The following is a 23243-nucleotide window of genomic DNA, read 5'->3' on the forward strand; positions in this document are numbered from 1 at the left end:
GGCCACATGGCCTCTGACTGGAGCCGGCTGTGGGTGGGGTGCTGCCACGTGGCCAGCACTGCCCAGGGCTCCAGCGCGCCCACCACGTGCCGGGCGCCCGGGTGAGAGGAAGGGGCTGGCCCAGGACATGGGTGGGGTTAGGACAGGGGAGCGCGAGGCCAGAGGCCCAGGCGCCGGGCGCGGGGTGAGGGAGACGGGGCCTGTGCTGTCCCTCGCACCGCCCTTTCCTCGGCGCCCGTGCATCCCTGGGAAGCCCTCCTCTCAGAGGGGCAGCCGCCTGGCAGCCAGAGCCAGAGCGGCATGGGGGCGACCGGCCGTGGGCGGGTCACAGCTCGGGGCGCTGACGGAGGCGGACGGAGCCTGCCCTCGCGGAGCCGGGCCCTCCACAGCGCGGGTCGCAGCTCGGGTCACAGCTCGGGGCGCTGACGGAGGCGGACGGAGACCGCCCTCGCAGAGCCGGGCCCTCCACAGCGGCTACGGGCGGGGCGGGTCACAGCTCGGGGCCGCTGACGGAGGCGGACGGAGACCGCCCTCGCAGAGCCGGGCCCTCCACAGCGGCCGCGGGCGGGTCGGGTCGCAGCTCGGGGCCGCTGACGGAGGCGGACGGAGACCGCCCTCGCAGAGCCGGGCCCTCCGCAGCGGCGCCGGGTGTGGAGCGGCCGTGCCCTCTCCCAGAGCGCCCCCTTTGAAAGGCTCCCGGCGGCCCTGGGAAGAGCTGGCCAGCACGCTCCGAGTCAGGAGGACGCAGGGTCCAAGGACACTCGCCCGGGGCCTGGCTCGCAGGCGGACTCGGAAAATGGTCTCAAAGGAAGGGCAAGAGGCGGGGCCACGTGGGCAGACGCGGGTCCCAGACACACAGACGTCCTTCTCCTGCCCCTGTCCTTGTCCTCTCCCTTCCAGCACCCTTCCCTGTCTCCTGACCCAGTCCCGTTCAAACGGACGGCAGCCGTGGACGCGAGCTCTGACACAGAGCCTGCTACACAGAAATGAGTGACTCGGATTCAGCCTCCTGGGAATGTTTTTAAACCCAAACACAAGGTTGTTAGTCAAGATCCCGCCAACCCTTAGTGAGTTGTTTTAGAGCAGGGGACCCCCGTGAATCCTTGCCGGACCCTCCTTCCAGCCCGACTGTCTGCAGGAGTGAAAACCGCGTCCCCTGCAGGTGGCTCCCCTCCCATCCCCCTGCTCCTCAGGGCCGCGCCCCTCCCAGCACAGGGGGCTCCGCAGGACCCCAGCAAGGCAGGGCTCACTCGGGCTGCTCGGTGACGGGAGACACTTGAAATGTCTTATTTGATGGGAGACACTTGTGCTATCTTTATTTTCCGCAGCAAAAAGGACAGGTGGCCTAAGGTGGGACCCTGTGTGTGAGTGTCTCCTCCATGGGGACATTGTAAAGGTGTCATCAGCTTAATTCTCCAGTCAGTCACACGGGGCAGTTTCATAATGTTGCTCCCACCTTCCGATGAGGAAAGAAAGGCCTGGGAGGTCACGTGGTGGAGTCTGGCCTTGCTTCAGGCCTGCCGGTTGATTCCTGTCCCCTCTGCGTCCCTGGACAAGCAGGAATCCCGCTCTGGATACAGACCACGAGTGGGTCCTCCCCGCTCCAGGGCTGCCAGGCGCCCCCAGGACTCTGCTCACTGCCACACAGGCTGGGGGCATGGACCAGGGCAGTCAGTGTTCCTGAAGGGTCCGCTGTGAGAAACAGGCGTTTGAAGACCTTGTGCCCACCCTTCCAAGTCCCCTTCACAGAGCGCATGGACTTCGCAGTGGAGGACCCCGGCCGACCCGCCCAGGGACACTTGTTAGCAGCAAAGAGTCTTGTAAACAAAGCTCTAACTAGACTTCGTTTCTTGAAGTTGGTTTTCGGAAAGCATTCGCTTGGCGAAAGGGAGTGCAATTTTCAGGCCTAAAACCAACTAAGCCCGTAAAGTGTGTTGGTAAAAGGATTATCAGTGGGTTGGATCCCAGCCACACGGTCTGTGGGGATACAAAAATGTCAGCTCTCACGGTGAGGAGTGTCCCCTCCCATCCCTTGCATGTCATCAGGGGGCGTGTTGCTCCGCGGCCAGGGTCACTGTCTAGAAGGAGCCCCACCCCCCCGCAGACAGTACGCCCTGCGCCCCACAGTGTGACAGGGAAATGAGGTTGAACAGGCGGAAGGAATCGGGCTGCTCTATCGACAGAATGAGTGACAGGAGGCTTGCCCGCCTCCTGGGTGCCCAATGGGAAGCCCCACTGTGTTCACCCACTCCGGCAATCGGCTCTGTTTTGCAGGGTGTCACTGAAGCCGTAGCCAAAGCAGCTGTTTCCTTCCTCCTGGAAGAGAGATGCTCCATGCGGAGCGGGGTCCCCTGTGTTTGCCTGTGGGATGAGCCCATTCCTGAGAAGGTCCTCAGCCTCCACCGGGCTGCTCTTCCCACTCCCTCCTGCCCTTCCCAGCCTCCTGCTGATCCCCCCACCCCACCCACAGTGGGCTCCTCTTCCCACTCCCTCCTGCTGATCCCCCCACGCCACCCACAGTGGGCTCCTCTTCCCACTCCCTCCTGCTGATCCCCCCACGCCACCCACAGTGGGCTCCTCTTCCCACTCCCTCCTGCTGATCCCCCCACCCCACCCACAGTGGGCTCCTCTTCCCACTCCCTCCTGCTGACCCCCCCACGCCACCCACAGTGGGCTCCTCTTCCCACTCCCTCCTGCTGACCCCCCCACGCCACCCACAGTGGGCTCCTCTTCCCACTCCCTCCTGCTGATCCCCCCACGCCACCCACAGTGGGCTCCTCTTCCCACTCCCTCCTGCCCTTCCCACTCCCTCCTGCTGATCCCCCCACCCCACCCACAGTCCGGCCACACCGGTCTCCTCCCTGTCCCGCTGGCTCAGCCTGTCTCCGTTTGGGGCGCGTGCACCACAGGGCGTGTGTGTCCTGTCCCCACGGCACCATGGCCCGGCCAGGACGGGCCGCGGGAGGTGCTTGTGAAGGCACACGGGCGTCGGTGCAGCTGTCAGCAGTGCCAGTCCCGTGTGCGGAGACAGGCGCCTCCGTCCCTTAGACCAGCCCCTCACCCCTTTGTCTCCCTGGGCCTCTGTCCGCTCTCCCTAGCTCAGAGCGCATCATCTCTCGCCTGGTCTGCATCAGGCTCCTGCTCCTCGACCTCCTCGGCCTGCCCGTGGTCGCTATCAGGGGGAAGGAGCTCGGAGAACCACAGGCCTGCGTCAGAAACCCCTGCGTCATCAGCCCTCATCTCTTCCCTGAGAAAGCCCAGTCTCTGAAGCCAGCACTCCCGGCCCCTCGTAATCTAATCCCTTTCCCTAGAAGCACCTTAAATTCGAGCCTGGCCCACACACCTCACGCCTGTGACCTGGTGCTCCCTGTTTTTGCCCTGCAGGAAGAGAGCCTTCTGGTTCTCACCACGTGGGAGGGCCACAGGGTGTGGACCAGGGGTCTCAAACTCAACTCAGCATGTGGGCCGCAGAGCAAGATCACAGCCGTTCGGCGGGCCGCACTAGGTCTACAAAAGGCAACTGTTACGCAACACTTTTCTCACTGCAGTTTAAAAAAAAAAAAAAAAAATCAGTACAACAAGCACAATCGTACATGCAGTTTACTCAGTGTCACAAAACGACCAGAAACTGTAGTTCGCATCACAACTGCTGTTAACTAAGCTAATATCTAGCTAGGATGCTAGAGAAATGAAAAATACAAGTAGGCCCCTAGGCTTACTTAATTTTATCCAAAATATTTTGAACTTCGTGGATTAGTCTGCGGGCCGCACAAAATTGTTCGGCAGGCCACATGCGGCCCGCGGGCCGCGAGTTTGAGACCCCTGGTGTGGACCGGCTCTGTGCTCTCCCATTCTAGTGTTTGCTGTGCCCTCTCCCTCCCTCCAGAGGAAACTTACTTATCTTTCAAGGTCAAGCTCAAATGTTCCTTGTGTAAACCCCCCAAAGAGAATGACCCTGGGACGTTCCTTCATTACCATGCCTGCCCTGTGGCTTCACAACATCCACTCCCACCGAGCTGTAGGTCTTTCAGAGTCAGTCAGGCACAGGGTTTAGGCAGGCCCCTGGGGGGGGGGGGGGGGCAGCAGGGCCCAGCAGGTGCTGTTTGAAGTAATCCAAACGTGCAGCAGGCCCCAGGTGAGGAGGCAATGCGCTCCCTCTCGCCTTAGGCTGCGGCAGCCCTTAAGAAGCATGCTTTTCTAAACCTTGCCAAGGAGGATCGCTGAGCACCTCCATGGCCCCCGGCAGGCTCATTGGCTCCCGGGCACCGCGGCTGTCCCAGGACTGCAAGCAGACAGGTCTGAGCAGTCTCTCCATGTCCCTTTGTCTCCGGCTCGAGTCTGGGCCCTGTCCCCCCGCCCGAGGGGTGGGGAGGGAGGAATACTCCTCTTGTTCGGCCTTGGAGTCCCAGGCCCGCCAGCCTGGGTGGGCCTCACCGCAGCTCCCCCTTGGGTGTCCAGCTGTCTCCAGCTTCACAGCGGCCTGTGTTTGTGCAATGAGATGATCCCAGGATGAATACTGACAGTCGGGGTGAGTGGGACTGAGTTGGGGAGGAGCCCAGACACTCCGAATGGTGCTCTGTGCCTTACTAGAACCAACTCCCTTTCCCACGCGACTTTGTTTGTTTGTCTTAGCGAGAGGGAGACAGACTGGAAGGAAGAGAGATGAGAAGTATCGACTCATAGTTGTGACACTTCAGTTGTTCATTGATTGCATCTCATATGTGCCTTGACTGGGGGGGAGGGGTGCTGCAGCTCAACCCAGCAACCTTGGCCTTCAAGCCAGCGACCATGGGTCACATCTGTGATCTCACTCTCAAGCCAGCAACCCCACGCTCAAGCTGGTGAGCCCGTGGTCAAGCCGGATAAGCCCGACCTCGGGGTCTCAAACCTGGGTCCTCAGCCTCCCAGGTTGACACTCTATCCACTCTGCCACCACCTGGTCCGGCTTTCCCATGTGAATCTAACATCCGTTCACACTTCACAGTTTACAGAGTCCTTTTACAGCCGTCCTCCCAGTCAGTCAGCCCTTCCCACTGCCCAGTGAAGGGTGAGGCTTCTCATCGCCTCCCTTGCAGAGAGGCGGAGACTGATGCCCAAACCCCACGCCCCTTTCTCGGCACCATGGCTGCTCTGTGCAGTGCCTCAGCGTCCCCACCACCCAGTGAGGAGAGGGTTTGGATCCCATTTCACAGATGTGGAAACCCACGTCTCAGACAGGCCGGGAAGTCCTGGGGAAGCGGGTTCTGGGGGCTCAACTTGGGGCTGTCTGACCCGGTCTTCTCTTGTTGACACCCAGAAAGGCTCTGTGGGCCACGTACGTCCTACGGGCTCTGGGTCCCTGCACCTCACCAGGGCTGACCAGACCTCTCTCACGGACCTCTGGGACCGGGGAGTGAGAGATGGAAAGGACGGTATACGTGGAAGTGTTTTGTAAAGCAAAACGCTGTTCCAATGCCACGTTCTCTTCAGACCGGCCTCTGGTTTCCCACCGAGTGTAAAGCGATGGAGGAAAAGGGTCCCCCCTTGAATGTTGTAATGTAATCCATCACGACAAATGAAGCCACCCCGCCCACTCCCCCTCGCTGCCCCTCCCACCACCAGCACCTACGTGAAGACATCCGAGGGCTGAAAAATGGTGTCTGCCGCTCCTCTGACGCCTGGAATTTGCCTTGTGATGGGCAGAGCATTACACCAAAAATAGCTTAATTTTTTAACATTGCTTGATTAATGCCCACAACTCCCTGGGCTTGACACGTTCCGTATCTGAGCACCTTCCCGCGAGGCCGAGAAATGCTGACATCTCCCCTCAGGGGCTGGTGTTCCCCGGGCAGAAAGCTGTCTTCTCCCAGCCAGGGTACGTGTCAACCTAACACCCACCTCATCTTGATCGATACTTTCGCCAATCTCCTGTTTGGTTTGATGAATGCGAGAGAAATTTTCCCGTATGGCATATGGATTTCTCCCTCACGAAATAAGTGCACATTTCTTTTCTGTTCTCAAGGACAAAGGCGCTTTGCAGAAGAGTCAACATATTCAATTACCTTCATCTCTAGTAACCAAAAGTCTTGCTTGTATATAACTAGAAAAAAATATGCAGCCTAGTACTTCTTCTGCACAAGGTACACACACACACACACACACACACACACACACACACACACACACACGGAGCACCATTGAGCTTGGGTGTAAAGTGGCAAAATTGTCGATGTTTCTCACATTTCTGGCAATGTGCCTGAGTCTTGTTTGGGAAGCAGAGAACAGGGGTCTCTGTGCAGCCCGGGGGTAACATCTGATGCTCACCAAGAGCGGTGGGCAGTACTTCCCTCCACATGGAGGCGTTTGCAAAGATTCAGACTAGCACCATAGTCTCAGGCTACTGAGATGTCCCCAGTGTCCCCAGGCCCCACCCAAGCTGCAGAGGCAAGTCAAGAAATAGCAAGGACGTTCTCCCAAATGGGAAAATCGAGGGCTGAGAATCCCAGAAGAGGCATTAGGAGTGGTGGAAAGAGAGAGAGCGTCTGGATTTTGCTGTCCGTCGCTCTCAGAGTGACCAATGAGCTCACCTCTTTGCCCTCGCCCTGACCGGTACAGTGGTGAAAACCACGTCGTGATGAATGTGAAGAGCCTAGCTTGGGACTTGGCACCTGGGAAGTGTCTTAATCAATGTCTGCTGAAGAAAGGACCGGTGTGTGTGCTGAGACCAGACAGAGACCAGGGGGTCCTCCGGCCACCTCCATGTCCCCGACGGGCTCCTCGCGGTCTGGCAAGGGGGGCCTGGTGCCCGAGTCCTCCTCCCTCGGTGCGGGGACCTGCTGCTGGCGAGGCTGCTCCTGCCTCTTAAAAGCCTTTAAAAATTCTTTATTAAATTTTCATGGCGCATGAAGTCAAGGTTCCATTACTTGGCCTCAGTTGTCTTGGTAACTTTGTAAAATGCAATAATAAAACGAAGCTGGGTGTTGCTAACACAGGCTCATTGTGTATAAACGGCTGTGAAGTATGACGGGTTTTTTTCTGCGTGATAATTCTTGACAGCAGATCCACCGGGGTGGACCCAGCTCGTTCATTTTGGGTCAATTAGTGAGAAAAGGGCGCCTTTTAATTTTTTCTTCCCTAATGGCTAATGTTGGCCTGAGCGGCTACATATTGCCTCAAGGAAACTGGAATTCTGGGGGAGCTGGAGGGAGGTGTTTGGACAAAGCCCCAACCTTCCATCTGCAGGGGACAGTCACCTTTAGGGAGGGAGTGACGTGTCCCTGGAGTTTGGCCGCCTGTCAGAGACTGTGGCGCGGACGCCTGATCTGGGACAAAGAGAGGCCCCCTCCAGTTTGGTGGGTGCAGCAGTCACTGTGTGCAGCTCCGGGCTGAGCAGGTACACACTGCAGGCTTTACCTGGGGGGGGGGGGCTCAAGGCAGGGTGCCTCCCCAGGGAACTGGGCCATTCAGGCTGCAGCAAACAGGCCATTCCTGGGAGCCGAGCCTGGCTCCAAGAAAGATGGAGGATCTCAGACTGAGTGTCTGCCCCTCCCAGGCTGGAGCACAGCACTCAGTCCAAGCTCAGCGGCCCTCTGGCCTGGGGACAGGTGACCCAGTCACGCTGGCTCCAGCCATCCCTGTGGGTGGGCCCAGGCTCCTTACCTAGCCTGCACTAAGCACCCCAGTACAATGACTCCAGGGCACCAGAGCAGTGGGGTGGAAGTGTAAACCATCCTAATGCACATTCACAGAGCCGCACAATGGCCAAGCCATGCCCGACATGGGTGTTAGCTCATTTCTTGTGAGAAACGGGTTCAGCAAATGGACACTCGTATTATCACACCATTTTATGGTTAGGAAAACTGAGGTTCAAAACTAAGATGCAGTGACCTGTCCGAGGGGCACAGTTTGTAAAAGCCGAAGCCAGTTTGGGATCTCAGCCTCCCGGAGCCAGACCCAGACAGTCCTCCGCGAGGTGTGTCGGGCTCCCCCTCAGTCAGCGGGGAAGTCCTGCCAGAGGTGCTCTGAGAAGTGTGGACAGGGAGGCCCAGGGGAGGCCCAGGGGGAGGCCTTGCACAGCACCGTGTCAGCGATGTTTCTCCCTGAAGCCCTGGAGTGTAACAGTCCTTGAGGAAGCGCCTCACCAGCCAGCCCCCGCATCCTGGAGGTCGCCCCGACCCAGCCAGGTGTACGGGACAGGGAGGCCCTGAGAATTGCTCAGCTTGGCAGCCAAGTGACAGCGGAGGGGGACAGAGAGAGGCCACATGGTGATAACTGAGAGCCCTGTGTCCGGCTGGAATGTGTGTGTGGGGGGCAGCGGTGAGCACGTGCGGAGGAGTGGCTTTCTCTGGGTGCCAGAGGCACGGTGGCCCTGGTGCGGAGGTGGGTGGCATTGCTCCTCTCCTGCAGCCGGGGCCACCATAGAGGCTCTGGGGGGACAGCACGGAGAGGGACACAGCTGTCCACATTATCGCAGGTCAGAATATCCCAGGACCCCAAACAGAGTCACGACATCCACCACGTCCTGCCCCAAAGCCGAGGCCTCTGGCTCCACAACCTGGAAAGAGGTTGCCCATGCAGGTCCAGATGTGCCACTCCTGTTTCAGCCCTTGCTCGGTGCTCACGCGCCCGTGTGAAGTGGCACCTGATGGGAGGGGAGGGGACAAGAGCCTCATTACTCTGTGCAGAGAGGGAGGGGCCTTGAGTGTCGGGGCGCAGCGCCCGCCGCTGCAGGGCCGGCCAGGAGATGCTCCCGCACACTCCGCAAACTTCACTTAATAAAATCTGGAACCATAGCATACAGTTTACATAGGTTTCCTTTTATAGAAAAGAGCTTTGAGTCAGGTAATACATCTGGGATATTCACACGTGGAAATTCATTCCTCAAAGGACACTAGGTAAATAGAACCCCAATGCTTGAGAAAGCACTCAACCACTTACTTGGTATCTTGTTTGGATCACTTTTTAAAATATGCAATAGCTATATATGTACACACACACATACACGTGCACACATGACGTTGATGCACATGTGTAGCCAAAACAAGTAAAACAGCACATAAAGACATACACTGACAGTTTCCCACCCATGCCTGCCCCCCACGTCTCCAGTCTGTCCCCAGAGACAACTACAGCTTCCGGGTTTCCTGTGTCCTTTCTAAGACAGCCACGCATGTACCAGAATTCTCACATATGAGTGATACCCCTTTTCCCCCTCTTTATACGCTGGGCCGCACCCTGCTTTTTTCACAGAACGCTGTTTCTCGGAGATGGTTGAGTGATGGTATGTGCAGGTTGGCCTCGGGTTTTTAATGGCGTCCTGGCATCCTGTGATACGACGCAGGACAATTCCTTACAATACTTTAGTTTACATAACTGGTCCCAGGGGATGCATTTAGGTGGTTTCCAGTTTTCTGTTACCACCTCCAGTCCCTTCAGGGACTGTTCTTGCACCTGCACCTTTGCCCCGGAAGCTGGATTACTAGATCAAAGGGTACATGCATTTTAAATTGCCGTCGATGTGTCGGCTTGCCCTCCAGGCTGGACTGATGACCTTCAATCCCACCAACGATGTGAGGGGGCCAGTTCCCCTGTCCTCCGCAACACAATCTGTTTGCCAGTTGATGGGTGGAAAACATGGCACATTCTGATGGTAAATTTCGTGTTTGTTCCTCTCATTATGATGAAGTTGAGACTCTTGCGTGTGTAAAGCTGTTTGTGTTTCCTCTTCTATAATCTGGCCGCTGGTGTCCTTTGCCCATTTTTTCCACGCGTCTTTTTCATGTTGATTTGTATCATCTCTTTGCAAATGAAAAGAATTAGCCTTTTGTAATATTTTTGAAAAATATGTGTTCTATATGGGCCATTTTTCGGCAGCCAGATGTCTCTCTGCCTCCAACACATTCTCCGCAGGCTGCCGGAGTGGCCTTTCCGAAATGCCAATCTGCTCGTGTCCCCGTCCCACCTAAAGATAGAAAATGGCCTCCTGACACCCGGATCCAGCTCAAATTCCTCATTTGGCTTTGGGGGTCCTCTTTTGGGGACCCAGTTTTCCCCCAACCCCGCCAAGAGGACCACCACATGCAGCCTGTAGGTTGTACTTGCACAGGGGAGCGAAGACACATCGAGAACCTCAGGGACGCCCCCTAGAGGCGAAAAACAAGGCAGCCAGTTCTGCGGCCGCCTCTCCCAGAAACGTCACCACAGCACTCACCCCCCTCCCCTTTTGGCCATTCATGTCTGGGTCCCACCCCTAGTTAGGGCCTCGCACAGAGGAGGTGCTCAGGAACTGTGTGTGGATTGAATGAATGGGTGAGCAAGTGAGCGAGCGAATGGATGAGAGAGTGAGTGAGGGCCGCCCCCGCACGAGGAGTGATGGGTGAAGACCCAGCCCCTCCTCAGCCTTCGCAGCCGGATGGAAACTGGTGCATTCGCCCAACAGGCTGTTCTGTATAAATGTCCATTAAACCCTGCAAAATGCAAGTTCTTAAAAATGCAGCAGGCCGGTCTTCCCAGGTGATCAGCGTCTGCCCCGTGAGTCAGCAGCGAGTCCTGTTCCGATGAGTCGGGCCTGTCAGGAAGCAGGGTGGCCTCCCTCCCCTGACTCCCCCGGAGGACAGCGTGGGGGGGGGGGGGCATCGACGCTCTGCCATCGGGACTGCAGGGACCGGGCCCCCGGGACCCTTCCTGGTCTGTAAGGGCCGGAGGGGTGCAGGCCCTGAAGCAGCTCCTTCTCCCCAAACCGCAAGCGCCCTCTTCCCGCCCCTGCCGGGCCAGCCTCCACCATCCAGCCCCCCTCAAAGGCGGAGAGCGCCCCCAGCTCTCTGCTTTGCTGCTGTCTCTCCCGGGACACCGGGGGGCCTCCTGTTCCTCAGCTCACCCTTCCCCTGCCATCCTGGAAACCCTTAAAAATGTAAGTGGGATGCCTGACCAGGTGGTGGCGCAGTGGATAGAGCATCGAACTGGGACACGAAGAACCCAGGTTCAAAACTCCGAGGTCACCAGTTTGATTGCAGGCTTATCTGGTTTGAGCAAGGCTTGAGCCCAAGGTCGCTGGCTTGACCAACGGGTCACTCGGTCTGCTGTAGCCCCCCGGTCAAGGCACATATGAGAAAGCAATCAATGAACAACTAAGATCCCACAATGAAGAATTGATGCTTCTCATCTCTCTCTCTTCTTGTCTGTCCCTCTCTCTGTCTCTGTCACACACACACAAAAAAAAATTTAAGTGGGATAATGGTTCTCCCAGCTGCTCTTTGCCCCATGGCTCCCCCTCCTGTGAGGAGCAAGGCTGCAGACCCCCACAGACCCTGCCTGGCCCCTGTGGCCCCTACAGCCTCTCTCATCCAGGGGTGACCTGCACCCCTGGGATCTGAGCCCCTCCAGGGGAAGGCCTGCTCATCCAGGCCGCAGGCGGTCTGCTCAGGTCACCACTTCGTCCCTCCCCTCACTCAACAACTACTGAGAGCTGTCTAAGCACCAGCCAGGCCTGGCGAGTCAGTGACGTCCTCCTGGAGCTGAAGGCCAGACCCCGGTTCACACGTGCAGGGGGCGGAGCTGAGGGCAGAGAGGAGGGCTTTGCAGGGCCCGGCGTGGTCCAGCCCGGAGAGGCCAGCCCCACCGGCAGTGCAGGCCAGTTGAAGACGTCTTCCTTCTGCTGGAGCGTGTTTAGAGGATGATATGCTCAGGACTGTGTTTTGTAAGATAACTGAGTTTAGGATTAGGAGGGTGGACTAAGGAGAGTGGCGGATCACGCGTGGGTTGGCTGGGGGGCCTGACGGGTCCAGCGGGGTGGGGGTGTTGGAGCTAATACTGGTGGCACGGACTCAAGAGGCTTACAGGAGGAAAACTGATGACCCTTCTCGTCTCAGTTACTGAACGCGGTCTCACCTCCCTGCGTGAGGGCAGGGTCTTGTCCGTCCAACTGGCATCACTCAGAGAATCCAGCACGTAGTAGGCGGATCTTCTAGGAATGAATGAATGGAGGACTGAATGCATAAATAAAGGAATTACAAGTGAGAGGCAGCAGTAAAGGAAGGAATGAATCTAACAGATGGGGAAAATGAGGCTCTAGTTGTGGGGTGATGTGTCAGCTGGGTGAGCCGGGAATGACCCCAGGGTGGGGGGCAGAGCCAGCAGCAGGCCCACGAGGGAGGCCGCAGGCGGTCTGCTCAGGTCCAGGGGCAGCGTGAAAACCCTATTTCCTACTGCCTCGCTCACAACTACCTGTTTTCATAAGCTGTCACTTCCCCACACACCCACAGGCAGGAACACACACACTGTCCCAATAAATAAATCTGGGCCACTTTTCAGCATCGTTTAACGTCCCAGGGAAGGCTGGGTCACGTGGCACCCAGCAGCAGCCCATTAGCTGACAGGCTGAAGCATATCATATTGAATCCCACGGCTGGTGGAGCCCGCGAGACCCCGTGCTGCTCGGAAGTCTGCGCTGATTTATTAGAATGCATGCGTGCTGCTTTATTTCCTGTAACGAACACGTTGCCCCTTCTTTTCCAGGACCATTTCCCCAAACCTCCACCAGGGAAGCAGGAGTGGAAAGATCTTGAACTCACTCCCTGACTACCCTTGGGAAGGAAGAGGGGACAATATAGAAGGGAACTTGTCGGCGGCAGGTACCATGTTGGACTGAACCTGGATGCTGTTTGCAGAGGGATAGTCTCAAGGTATCACACTATCTGCCTGGCCCTGCCCTCTGCCCACTGCTGTGCACCTGGTGTCTCATTGGTCACCTCCTGGGAGCTTTCAGCACAGGCCGGGCGTACTGACCACAGCTGTGCACATTCCCACACTGACACACAAGCCACACCTGGACAGAACCGCATGCAGAAGCACAGCCACTGATACCCACTCCTATTTCAGCGGACGCCGACACACACCACACCCATCACAGCTAGTACCCCTGGTGCAGCCACACACACACACACACACACACACACACACACACACTTCCACATGCATTGTGAATTTCCAAGCAGCAGATTTTGTTACTATTTCTTACTTTTATTGCTCTGTGGGCCTTTCCTTTTTTGAGAGACAGACAGACAGGAAGGGAGAGAGATGAGAAGCATTAAACCGTAGTTGTATCACTTTAGTTGTTCATTGATTACTTCTCATACATGCCTTGACTGGGGGGCTCCAACTGAGGCAGTGACCCCTTGCTCAAGCCAGAGACCTTGGGGTTTCGAACCTGAGTCCTCAGCATCCCAGTCCAACGCTCTATCCACTGCGCCATTCCCTAGTCAGGCTGACCTTTCCTTTTTTGAACCTAGTATGTGCCAAGCATCATGTTTGGTGCTAAGTATACACAGCTGAATACACTTGGGCCTCGCAGCCTAAGAACGAAGAAAACAAATACATCCACATTAACAATCTGACACGACACGTGCTGCAGCAGAGGAAAGCCCAGGACTCAGTTTTCTTTCTTTCTTTTTTAATGTTTATTTTCTTGATTTTAGAGAGAGGAAAGGAGGGAGCAAGAGAGACAGGGACATCAATCTGTTTCTGTATGTGCCCTGACCAGGGATCGAACTGGCAACCTCTGTGCTTTGGAATGATGTTCTAACCCAGTGGTCCCCAACCCTCAGGCCGTAGACCGGTACCGGTCCGTGGGCCATTTGGTACCAGACCGCAGAGAAAGAATAAATAACTTACATTATTTCTGTTTTATTTATATTTAAGTCTGAACGATGTTTTATTTTTAAAAAATGACCAGATTTCCTCTGTTACATCCGTCTAAGACTCACTCTTGATGCTTGTCTCGGTCACGTGATACATTTATTCGTCCCACCCTAAAGGCTAGTCCATGAAAATATTTTCTGACATTAAACTGGTCCGTGGCCCAAAAAAGGTTGGGGACCACTGTTCTAACCAACCAAGCTATTCGGCCAGGGAAGCACTATGTTTTCTTGAAAATATCCTATATACTGTATTTTCCTCTACTTAGGATGATTCCTTTTTTATTTCTGTTACTTAAACACTGTTGACAAAAAAAAAAAAAAGCAATAGCTATTTCATTGTTATATTCCTTTGCTTTTCTTAAATTATTAGTGTGGATGACCCTATTCTCATTTATTTATTGTCCATTTCTATTCCTTCTTTGCTACTTGCTACTTGTTATTTCCTGTTATGCCTGTTTTACTGCTAGGATAATTGTTCAATTCTTCAGATTTCCAATTAGTTGCCTTTTGAGATCTTCTCAGATAATTCTTCAAGTTGCTGTTCCCGAATGGATCACACCTGACTTTTACACCCCTGTGTTCTGTCTTCTGCTCTGAGCAGTGATACTCTTCACTGCCCTGTTTTTGTTTTCAGGTTGCTCCTTACTCTCGGCAGTGCACTCCTGTTTGCTGCTGAAGCACCATTTGAATTACCCCAGCATTCGTCCAGGTCACCGAGAGAGGCTTCCTCACACCTGACATGCTAAGGCTTGGTGCACCATGGGAGCAAAGGAGGACTGGACAATCTGAGGACTCTCCCTGAGAACTGGCGTTCCTGGTCGGCTGGTTCTGGCTGTGCCTGTGCCCCTCCCCCCCTGGGGCAGGGCAGGGTCGGCTCCACCTTCTCCATCCTTCACCTGTTCTTTCTGTATCGCCTGATGCAGGAGTCTCCAGGATGCTTGTTCAACTTCAGACTCTGTGGCATTGGGGTGTAGATGCCAACTCACATGGTCTAAAATGTGTATGTTTATGTGCACATGCACATGTGTTGATGTATATTTGTATTGTAGGTATATGTGTGTATGTATATGCATTTATTCCCTGTCTGCTGAAAAGGTCAAGAATAAAGGACATCCCAGCAACTCTCAGATCTACAGCTATAATTTCACTCCCCGGGATTTTCAGAGACATGACTAATTCCACCACTGGGGCAGGGTCGGCACAAGGAGAGCCCGAGACATCTTGTGATGCCAGAAAGTAAGGATGTGTTTGAAAGCAACGCTGTGGACCTGTCCCTAGGACATGGGCCCCAGTTTGAAGGGGCTCCCTGTAGCCAAATCTGGGACTGTTTGAGCACCAAAATAATTAAATAGAGTAATGAGTTATAAACCCTTAAAAATCGGACTCTATGAGCCCGTATCGATAATAAAAACATAAATAGGTATGTGAGGAGAAGAAGGAAAGACTTTTGCTGTCAGTAGAATTTGGAGAGTCCTGGTAAAGTGGGAAAGAGTGTTAGAATGGACAGATCTTTCACTGCCATCCTAGAAAAGATGATCAATCAAGGATTGTCAGTGGTTGCTCCATCTAGGGCCGTGATGGCGAACCTTTTTATAAAAACCACCCACTTTTGCAGTGCTGGTCAACCTGGTCCCTCCTGCCCACTAATGGGTGTTCCAGCTTTCATGGTGGGCCAATCGCAGCGCCGTTTGGTCCCTCCATTACCGCCCACTACTGCCTACCATGAAAGCTGGAAGGCCCACTAGTGGGCAGGAGGGACCAGGTTGACCAGCACTGCAAAAGTGGGCAATTTTTATAAAAAGGTTCACCATCACGGATCTAGGGGGGCGTTTCAATAAGGAGCAGGATGTTTGCATGGTCTCAAAGGGTCTCCTCACAGTCCGTGTATTAGTTGTAAGCAAGGTAAAAAAACAAAACAACCCCAGTAATTATACAATGGAGAAAGTGGACCACATCTTGGTCAGGTAAGAGAAATTACAATCACCAGCCAGGGACAGGTAGGTGTCATGTGCCTGCACGTGTGTGTCTCTGAAAAAAAGACACAAAATGTTCTCTGCAGTATTTTGACCAAGAATGAATAACCAGAAACTAATCACAAGGAGACATCAGACAAAGATAAAACTCTAATTTTACTTTACATAGGGATAGAAGAAACAGTTGGTTGGATTCTTTCAAAATGCCAGTGCCATAAAAGGCAAAGAAAGGCCATAGAAATGTTCTAGATTAGCCTGACCAGGTGGTGGGTAGAGCATCAACCTGGGATGCTGAGGACTCAGGTTCAAAACCCTGAAGTCACCGGCTTGAGTGTGGGAGCAAAGACATGACCCCATGGTCGTTGGCTTGAGCAAGGGGTCACTGGCTCAGCTGGAGCCCCCTGGTCAAGGCACATATGAGAAGCAATCAATGAACAATTAAAAGTGCCGCAACTGTGAGTTAATGCTTCTCATCTCTCTTCCTGTCTATATCTGTCTTGGTCTCTATTGATTTTAGAAGGAGAGAGAGAGACAGAAACATCATCCGTTTCTTTATGTGCCCCGACCGGGGATCAAACTGACAACCTTTGTGTATCAGGACAACATTCAGTCTAACCAACCGAGCTATTGGCCAGGGAGGATATTTTCCTTTTGTAAAAAAACAACAACCAATAGTCAGGAGCTCTTCCTTGATCTTGGTTCTTTTTCATAGCATCCTGTTCTTTTATCTCCCTGAGGATATTATAGTTTGGAGTTATTATTTTTTTAAAATTGATCTTCTCTTTCCTGCTTTCTCTCTTATTTCCTATTTCCGTTCCTGGGCTGGTTGATTTGGCCCTTGCCATTCATGATGGAAGTTTGCTTTTTTTCTTTTTCTTTCTTTTCCATTTTTTTTTAAAGGTGTTATATTTACAAATAGGGGGACTTTGTTGCCACTAATAAAGCAGAGGCCTGGGGAAATTCCCATCTAGTTTCTATTACTCCTTGGATACTTTCCTCAACTGTGTCCTGGCTGCCGGTGCTTTCTGCATAGGCACGGGACCTGGCGATTGGTGCGGGTCATCATGGGGCGCTGTGACAGTGTGCACTCTTTGTAGTGAGAGAATATCCACAGGTCTTTCCTCCAAAGCCAGTTCTTCCAAACAATTCCACTCTGTCACTTGGGGAAAGATGACTGGCTCTGGGCATTCTGGGAGCAGTGGAGGCGCTTGGGGGGCGGAGGGACGGGTACTACTGAGGGAAGCAGAAGCTCATGTTACCCCTTCCCACCTGCTGTCCCCCCCCCCCATACCTCACAGAGCCCTCTGATTTACCTGGTGTCCCCAAGTCAGGAGCATAACCGGTTTCATTCCTCCAGAGAACAAAACGTCCAGTTCCTTACGAGGAGATTGGGAGGGGGGGCAGAGAGGCTTCCTGGCTGTGTAGAGCAGGGGAAGAAGACTGGTGCTCCCCGTCCCCCCGCCCCCCAGTTTCTAAGCTGATGCCCTGGCTCCACCTATCTAGCCGGCCCTCCACCCAGCCCCTGAGGCTCTCGGGCGGGTTCCTCGGCGCTGACCAGCACATTTCTGCTCTGCTAACCGGTCAGCGCCTTCGCCAGCTCCCAGATGCCAGAGCTTTTCAAATTCTCTTGTTGACGGACATCTCCTTCCACATTAATTTGTCCTTAACAAGTAATAATCTTCTGAGTTCTTTCCGGTCAGTACAGTGAGTGGTATTTGGGGAGGAAAAAGAGATAAATGTGTGAAGTCAATACACCTTGTTTAATTAGAACACTAGATTGTTTTAAAAATCTAATTCTATTGATTTAATATTTATTGTTAAAACTCCCTGATTTAGGACTTCCCCCCTCCTCCCACTAAGCATTTATTATTGATCTCCAGTTTTACTGCTTCAAGGCACAGAATGTGGCCCAGGGTGTTTCTATGGGTAACTTTCTGAGGTTTTCATGTCTCATTATATAGCCCGCTTGGGGGAATGCTCCAGGTATACTTGAAAAGAAGGTGTGCTCTCTAAATTAAGAGCTTGATGTATCCCTGCTTATTAAACCTTATCACTTATTAGAATCCTCTGGGTTCTTACTGTCTCGTTAATCTGTAATAAACTCATACCGGTGGTGTGATCCTGTGAAACGCAATTGCATTTGTCAATTCCTTTGTATTTCCAGGTTTTGCCTCGTAGTTGATGCTACTTGATGCACATACGGAGGTCCGTGGCTTTAGTGCCTTTGTCATAAACGCCTTCTGTCTACACGACACAGTTTCTCTCCCATTCGTTGCTATTTCCTCGCATTCTACACTGCGCGGTGCCGCCCCACCCTCATCTTGGGGGCTGGGGACAGCAGTACAGAGCACGGACGCCCATGGGCCTGGCAATGAGGTGGTGGTGAGCCGGGAAGACAGGTGAGGAGGCGGCAGGACAGGTTAAAGGAGCAGAAGGACTGGGGCAGGGGAGGAGCAGGTGGAGGAGCAGGTGGAGACTGGCACCGCAGGAAAGAGCAGTGAGGCTCAAAATTTAGGAAGAATGAAGGCAGTAGGGAGGGGCAGCGGCTGCCTCAGGAAGAGGGTTGCCTGCTCCCCTGTGCCCACAGGGGTGAAGGCTAGGGTAGCCAGGCCAGGGAGGGTCAGTGGGCACCTGCCCCTTCCCCCAGAGGGGCAGGAGGATGGCTCGGAGCAGGGCAGCGTCTGAGGTCCAGGTCTGCCTTAACATCTTCGGTGTGGCAGGGGAACAGGCCTGGGGCTGGGACACGGACCCCCCAGGGACCCGGAGGGACGGCAGCGGGTCTGGTCTCCTGGGTGCTCAGCTGCCCAGAGAACGGGACACTGGTGGACCCAGGGCTGATGGTCAGGAGAGGGCCGAGGAGGGAGATACGAGGCTAAACTTCGGGGGGGGGGGGGGCAGCCAAGATGCAGAGAGCATGGGAGCCAAGGGCCTGTTAATGTGGGAGGCGCTGGGGAGGGTCATAGGCCAGGCTCCTCACAGGAGACGAGAGGCTGAGACAGGAAGAGGCCAGGGTGCGAGGCAGGCGGCCGAGGCAGGCCAGGCTGGGGTGGGGGGGCGCAGTGACAGATGGCATCGTGTGGCGGGGGTGGGAAAGCAGGGAGTCCCCCCCCAATAGAACTGCACGGGTTTGGAGCTACCCTAGGACTGAGACAAGGGGTCAGGCTGGAGAGAGCGGACAGCAGCTGGTGGCCCCCAGAACCAGCCCCCCATTAGCTGCAAGGACAAGCACAGGAACAGCTCTGGGCGTCTCTTCGGAAATGCTGGACAGCTTGGGCCCAAGTCCCTGGCAGCAGCCAGAGACACTGTGCAGGTCACAGAGCAGGTCATCGATCTGAGCGGGGCACCCCTGCCCCCTGCAGAGCCTGGGCACTGCGCTGCTGCTGAGGCCGGGCTAGGGCTGGAGTCGCCCGTCTGAGCTGGTCTCAGCGCTCGGTGACTGAGCGTGCCTGGGACCTGCTGCGTGGGACCCAGCGCCGCAAGGTCCTCTGTACACGGGTACAGCTGCAGGGGCTTGAGGCCCAGTGTGTTCCAGTGGAGGCTGTGGGCTGGGCCTTGCAATGGGTCACTGGGACCTGGGAAAGCCCTGTCAGTTGGAACCTTCCAGACATTGAAAGCTTGAATTTAGTCCAACTGCCATGACCTGCTGGTGACTGGGCCGACCTCCACGGGCCTGTCCCCTCCTGGAGACAGAGATCAGCGGACAGCCTCTGAACAGAGCCAGGCAGGAGCTGGCGTCTCCGCAGGGGCAGAGGGGGCCGTCCTCCGGAAGGCCGTGAGACCAGCCAAGACCTCGCTTCCTAGCTAGCTGACCCAGAGGGAGGGCCTGAGAGCTCATCTGCTCCAAGGCCTGGAGCCGACAGACCCCAGCCCGGAGGGGAGGGGATCATCCGGATCACTCCGTGTGCCGAGACCACCACTGCCTCTGCTTCCCTGTCTACAACTGCCACCATGAACCAAGTGCTGGGTCCCTCAGTAAAGGACGGTATCAGCCTGTGACTCAAGAGTCACCCCTGCAAAATCTGCTGAGACACTGCTGAATGGAGAGGCGAGTCAGACTTAAAATAGCTAAATAAATCTTTAATATTTCTAATTGCAAATGTACAGAAATTGCACAGCCACACAGTCTTAGAACACCAACAACTTTCTCTGTACATTATTACATAGTTGAAAGTCACAGCTGGAGGGGCTCCAGCCAAGACTCCACGTTTGCAGTTTGTCCTCTTCACATACTTACAAAAAGGGGGGCAGGGCAGTGTGGGGGCCGGGGCGGCTTCGGGGCCGAGTGTGTAGAAAAGAGGGGCTGTTTCCCTGGACGGCCTGCCTTCCGCAGACGGACGGGCGGGAGGCAGAGAGGGGCATCTGGGCAGATGCTCTGGAAGGGGGCATGGAGCTCTGGCCTGGGTCTCCCACCCCCCTTACTGGGCAGTCGGAAAAAGAGTCTTCACTTATAGGAAGTTTGGCAGTTTCCTTCACCCTAAACATAAAAGTTAAGCAAAAAAGTCAGGCCTCTTTGTGTTGGCAAAGGAGTAGAGAGCTGTGTCCAGCAGGGTCCGGGCCTGGACCTTGGTCCTCCCAGAGCAGGGACTGCCTTCCCTCACTCCCCTCCCTGCAGGCCCCCTGGTGACCTGGCCACGCCAGCAGGCAGCATCCAACGACAAGACACAGGTTCTGTGTGGCCCAGGCGGGAGCCCCATTCTGTGTGGCCTGGGCAGGAGCCCCCTTTGCTGGCTTGCCCGGGGCGCCCGCCCCCATCACCCCTACCCACACAGCACATTGCAAAGCAAACAGACAAATGCCACGGGCAGGGAAAACACCCCAACACCCAAATCCCAAACCCCTTCCTCCTGCCAATACTGTTCTCTAGATTAAAAAATAAAATACAAACCGTGGGAGAGCAGCGGTCCCGGGCAGCCCTCGGCAGCACCAGGACTAGAGGACTATGTACAACCATTAGGTGAAATAGTTACATTACAGTCAAACACCAAGAACATTTACAAAAATGGTCAGACTTGCAATTCAGATAAAAATCTGTGGCGTCTGTACACTTTTACAGTTTTTGCACTAGGTAAATAAAAGTTTTCGGCCTGAGAGCTCCCAGCCCAGCCAAGGGCCGCCAGGACCGGCCGCCGCACTGGCCCCTGCGCCTGCTGTCCGGCCCGGGGAACCGCCCCCTGTATTGCTAAGAGGCGCTCAGTCCGAGGTCGCTCTACGAGGCATCGGTGGGAGAGGAGTGGGGTGAGGAGGGGAGGGCTCACGGGCAATGGGGGATGAAACCGGACCAGAGGACGTCACTGGGGCCAGGCCCTGCCCGTGAGACCAGGAGTGGGCGCAGGGCCTAGGCCCCACGGCCTTCCTTCCTGAGGTCTGTGACCCTTGGAGGCTGCCCTTGCCCACCAGCATGTCTCTGGCCTAACTGTAGTGCAGGTTTCATCTCAGAGCCCATTCCCTGAGCAGGCCCAGGATGGGGGTTCAGTGTGGCCTGGGCCGCCCCTCCCCCTGCCCCCTGGTGGGCTCTGTGGCAACCCCAGCCCCTGGGGCGGGAAGGACTCAGCGCTCCTCCCAAGGGTCTCCTCAGCTTCCTGAGGCAGAGAGGTGGCTCTGGCTCGGCCCTGGCTCTGCTGTGGGACAAAGGCCCCGGCTCTTGTAACCAGGGCTGGGGCTGGGAGCAGGGAAGGACCCAGAGAGAGGGAGAGACCCAAGCTCCTGCCCACCTATGCCCACACGTGGGGGCGGGGAGGCCTGAACACTACAGAGCAGCCTAGAGCTGGGGAAAACCGGCCCCAGCTGCGGGGTGTGCCCCTCGCCTGTCTGCAGCGCCTGGTCCTTGGCTGGGGGCCCGGGAAGGGTGAGGAGGCCGCTGCACACACGGGGCCTGGTGCAGGCCGCTGCTGTCTCGGAGAGGGAAGCAAGTCTAACATCCTCCGGGGCGCTATTTCCCATGCAGTGCGCACGCTCAATTTAAAAGGCCCCTGTGTTCCAGCAAGCGAGCAAGCGGGCTTTTGTTTCTAATGCATACTGTGAAAGGAAAGAAAATCACAGTTATCCACCTTCTTCGGGCCCGCGGGCATTAGAACTTTTTTAACCATCAATCAGGAAAGATTAGCCTTCCTCCGGGGTGAGCGCCAGCGGCCGCCCCTGCAGGGCAGGCGGAGGGCAGGCGGCCGCTCAGCGGCTCAGTGCCGTCTGGGCCAGCTCGGCCGGGGTCTTTGGCTTCAGGAGCCCCAGAGCAACAGCCTAGGCCTGGGGGGCAAGTGAGGGAGGTGCCAGTCCTCCCAGGGGTGCGGGGGCCCGGAGGACACAGGACGCAGCGTGAACCTCGCTGGGTCTTTTTGGCAGAACAAGTAAGAGAGGGAGGGAGGGAGGGGGCGGCGGGAGTGGAGTGTGGGGACAGGTACAGGTGAGTCCTCGGTTCATGGCGGGAAGGGTCCCCGACAGGCCGCATGCAGTGGCTGGTGCTCAGTGCCAGGCGGGCAGGGAACACGGAGCTCTGGCAGCTCCATCCTCCCCACCCTGTCCCTGCCTGCCAACCAGCCTGTCAGCTCCTGAAACCGAGGGGCAGGCGGCAGGTCCTGGGCAGGGGCCTGGCTGGCTCTTCGATCCCCCACCTCTCCGGGCGGCTCCCTGTCTAGGGAGCGTGAGGGGTACATGCACTTGGCCAGGTCAAGGAGGAAAGGCGACACACCACATTCAACAGCCAACAGATCCGTGTCTGGCTGGCCCCGCCCCGCCCCACCCGGCTGTCCCACTGCCCGCGTGCAGTCTCTTCAGCCTGCACTCAGCGCGCTGCTCGGGAGGGCGGGAGCGAGGGGCTCCCATGGCATCGTCTCTCTCGGCTCCCTCTGTGGCCGCCTCCGGGGCCGCGGGCAGAGGGCACGGACACGAGCCTCTCGCCCCCCGCGCCTGCTGGGGCTGCAGCTGTGGGGTGCTCCTCCCCAGGCCGAGGCCGGCCCTGGGCCGCCAGTCCTCCGGCGCCGTGGGCAGGTTAACAATTGCTGCTGTTTCTGAACTCGCCGTTCTCGGTAATCTGCAATTTGGTGGGGTTGGTGGGGGAGACGCCGTTACGGGCCTGCATGCTGTACCTCTCTTTGAGCTGCGTCAGGGCACTCATGAGGCGGGCGTTGGCGGCGTCCAGGGAGGCGATGCGCTTCTCCTGTGGACAGGGCAGGCGTGAGACGGGCACGAGAGGGGAGAGGGGCCGGGATCCCCCGGGCCTCCGTGCTCCTGTGAGGGTGCTGAGGTGGGGGGAGGGAGACCTGGAGCCAATGTAGGGACGGCCAGTGCCCCGTGCCAGGGCAGTGCAGCGGAGGGCGCGTGGGGCAGGCGGGGGGTGGGCGGAAGGTGCCATCGTGGGCCTTGACCTCCTTTACTCTGCCTTCCCAACGTCTCGACCACATCGCCTGCTCCTCATCTCAAACAGAGCAGCTCTAGTGCTGTCACCCCTCAGCCACCCTGAGGGCAAGTGCCCTGTGCATGTCCCCCTGTGTGTGTGTGACACACAGAGGTCACAGCTCCTGGTCAACGTGTACAGTTTCGAGTCGGAGCAAGCCCTGGCCCTATTCCTGGCAATTGAGAAGAAAAGGGAACAGGCCTGGCTGCA

General features: G+C 56.1%; 2 protein-coding genes across 13 annotated transcripts in view; one reads left to right on the forward strand and one right to left on the reverse strand.

Moving 5' to 3' along the window:
* GGTA1 (glycoprotein alpha-galactosyltransferase 1 (inactive)) overlaps positions 1–23243 on the forward strand; it is a 381241-nt gene that overhangs the window by 18632 nt on the left and 339366 nt on the right. The window lies entirely within an intron of this gene.
* DAB2IP (DAB2 interacting protein) overlaps positions 19703–23243 on the reverse strand; it is a 199017-nt gene continuing 195476 nt past the window's right edge. For 11 of the 12 annotated variants that reach the window (XM_066367248.1, XM_066367245.1, XM_066367251.1 and 8 more), the window contains one exon: positions 19703–22796. In XM_066367248.1, the coding sequence (XP_066223345.1) occupies positions 22629–22796 (168 nt within the window). In that variant the 3' untranslated portion in view covers positions 19703–22628. The remainder of the gene's footprint in view (positions 22797–23243) is intronic. The other variant, XM_066367249.1, reaches the window with a different exon arrangement.

This window comes from Saccopteryx leptura, chromosome 2, assembly GCF_036850995.1.
Source record: "Saccopteryx leptura isolate mSacLep1 chromosome 2, mSacLep1_pri_phased_curated, whole genome shotgun sequence".
In the NCBI taxonomy this organism is placed as follows: Eukaryota; Metazoa; Chordata; class Mammalia; order Chiroptera; family Emballonuridae; genus Saccopteryx; species Saccopteryx leptura.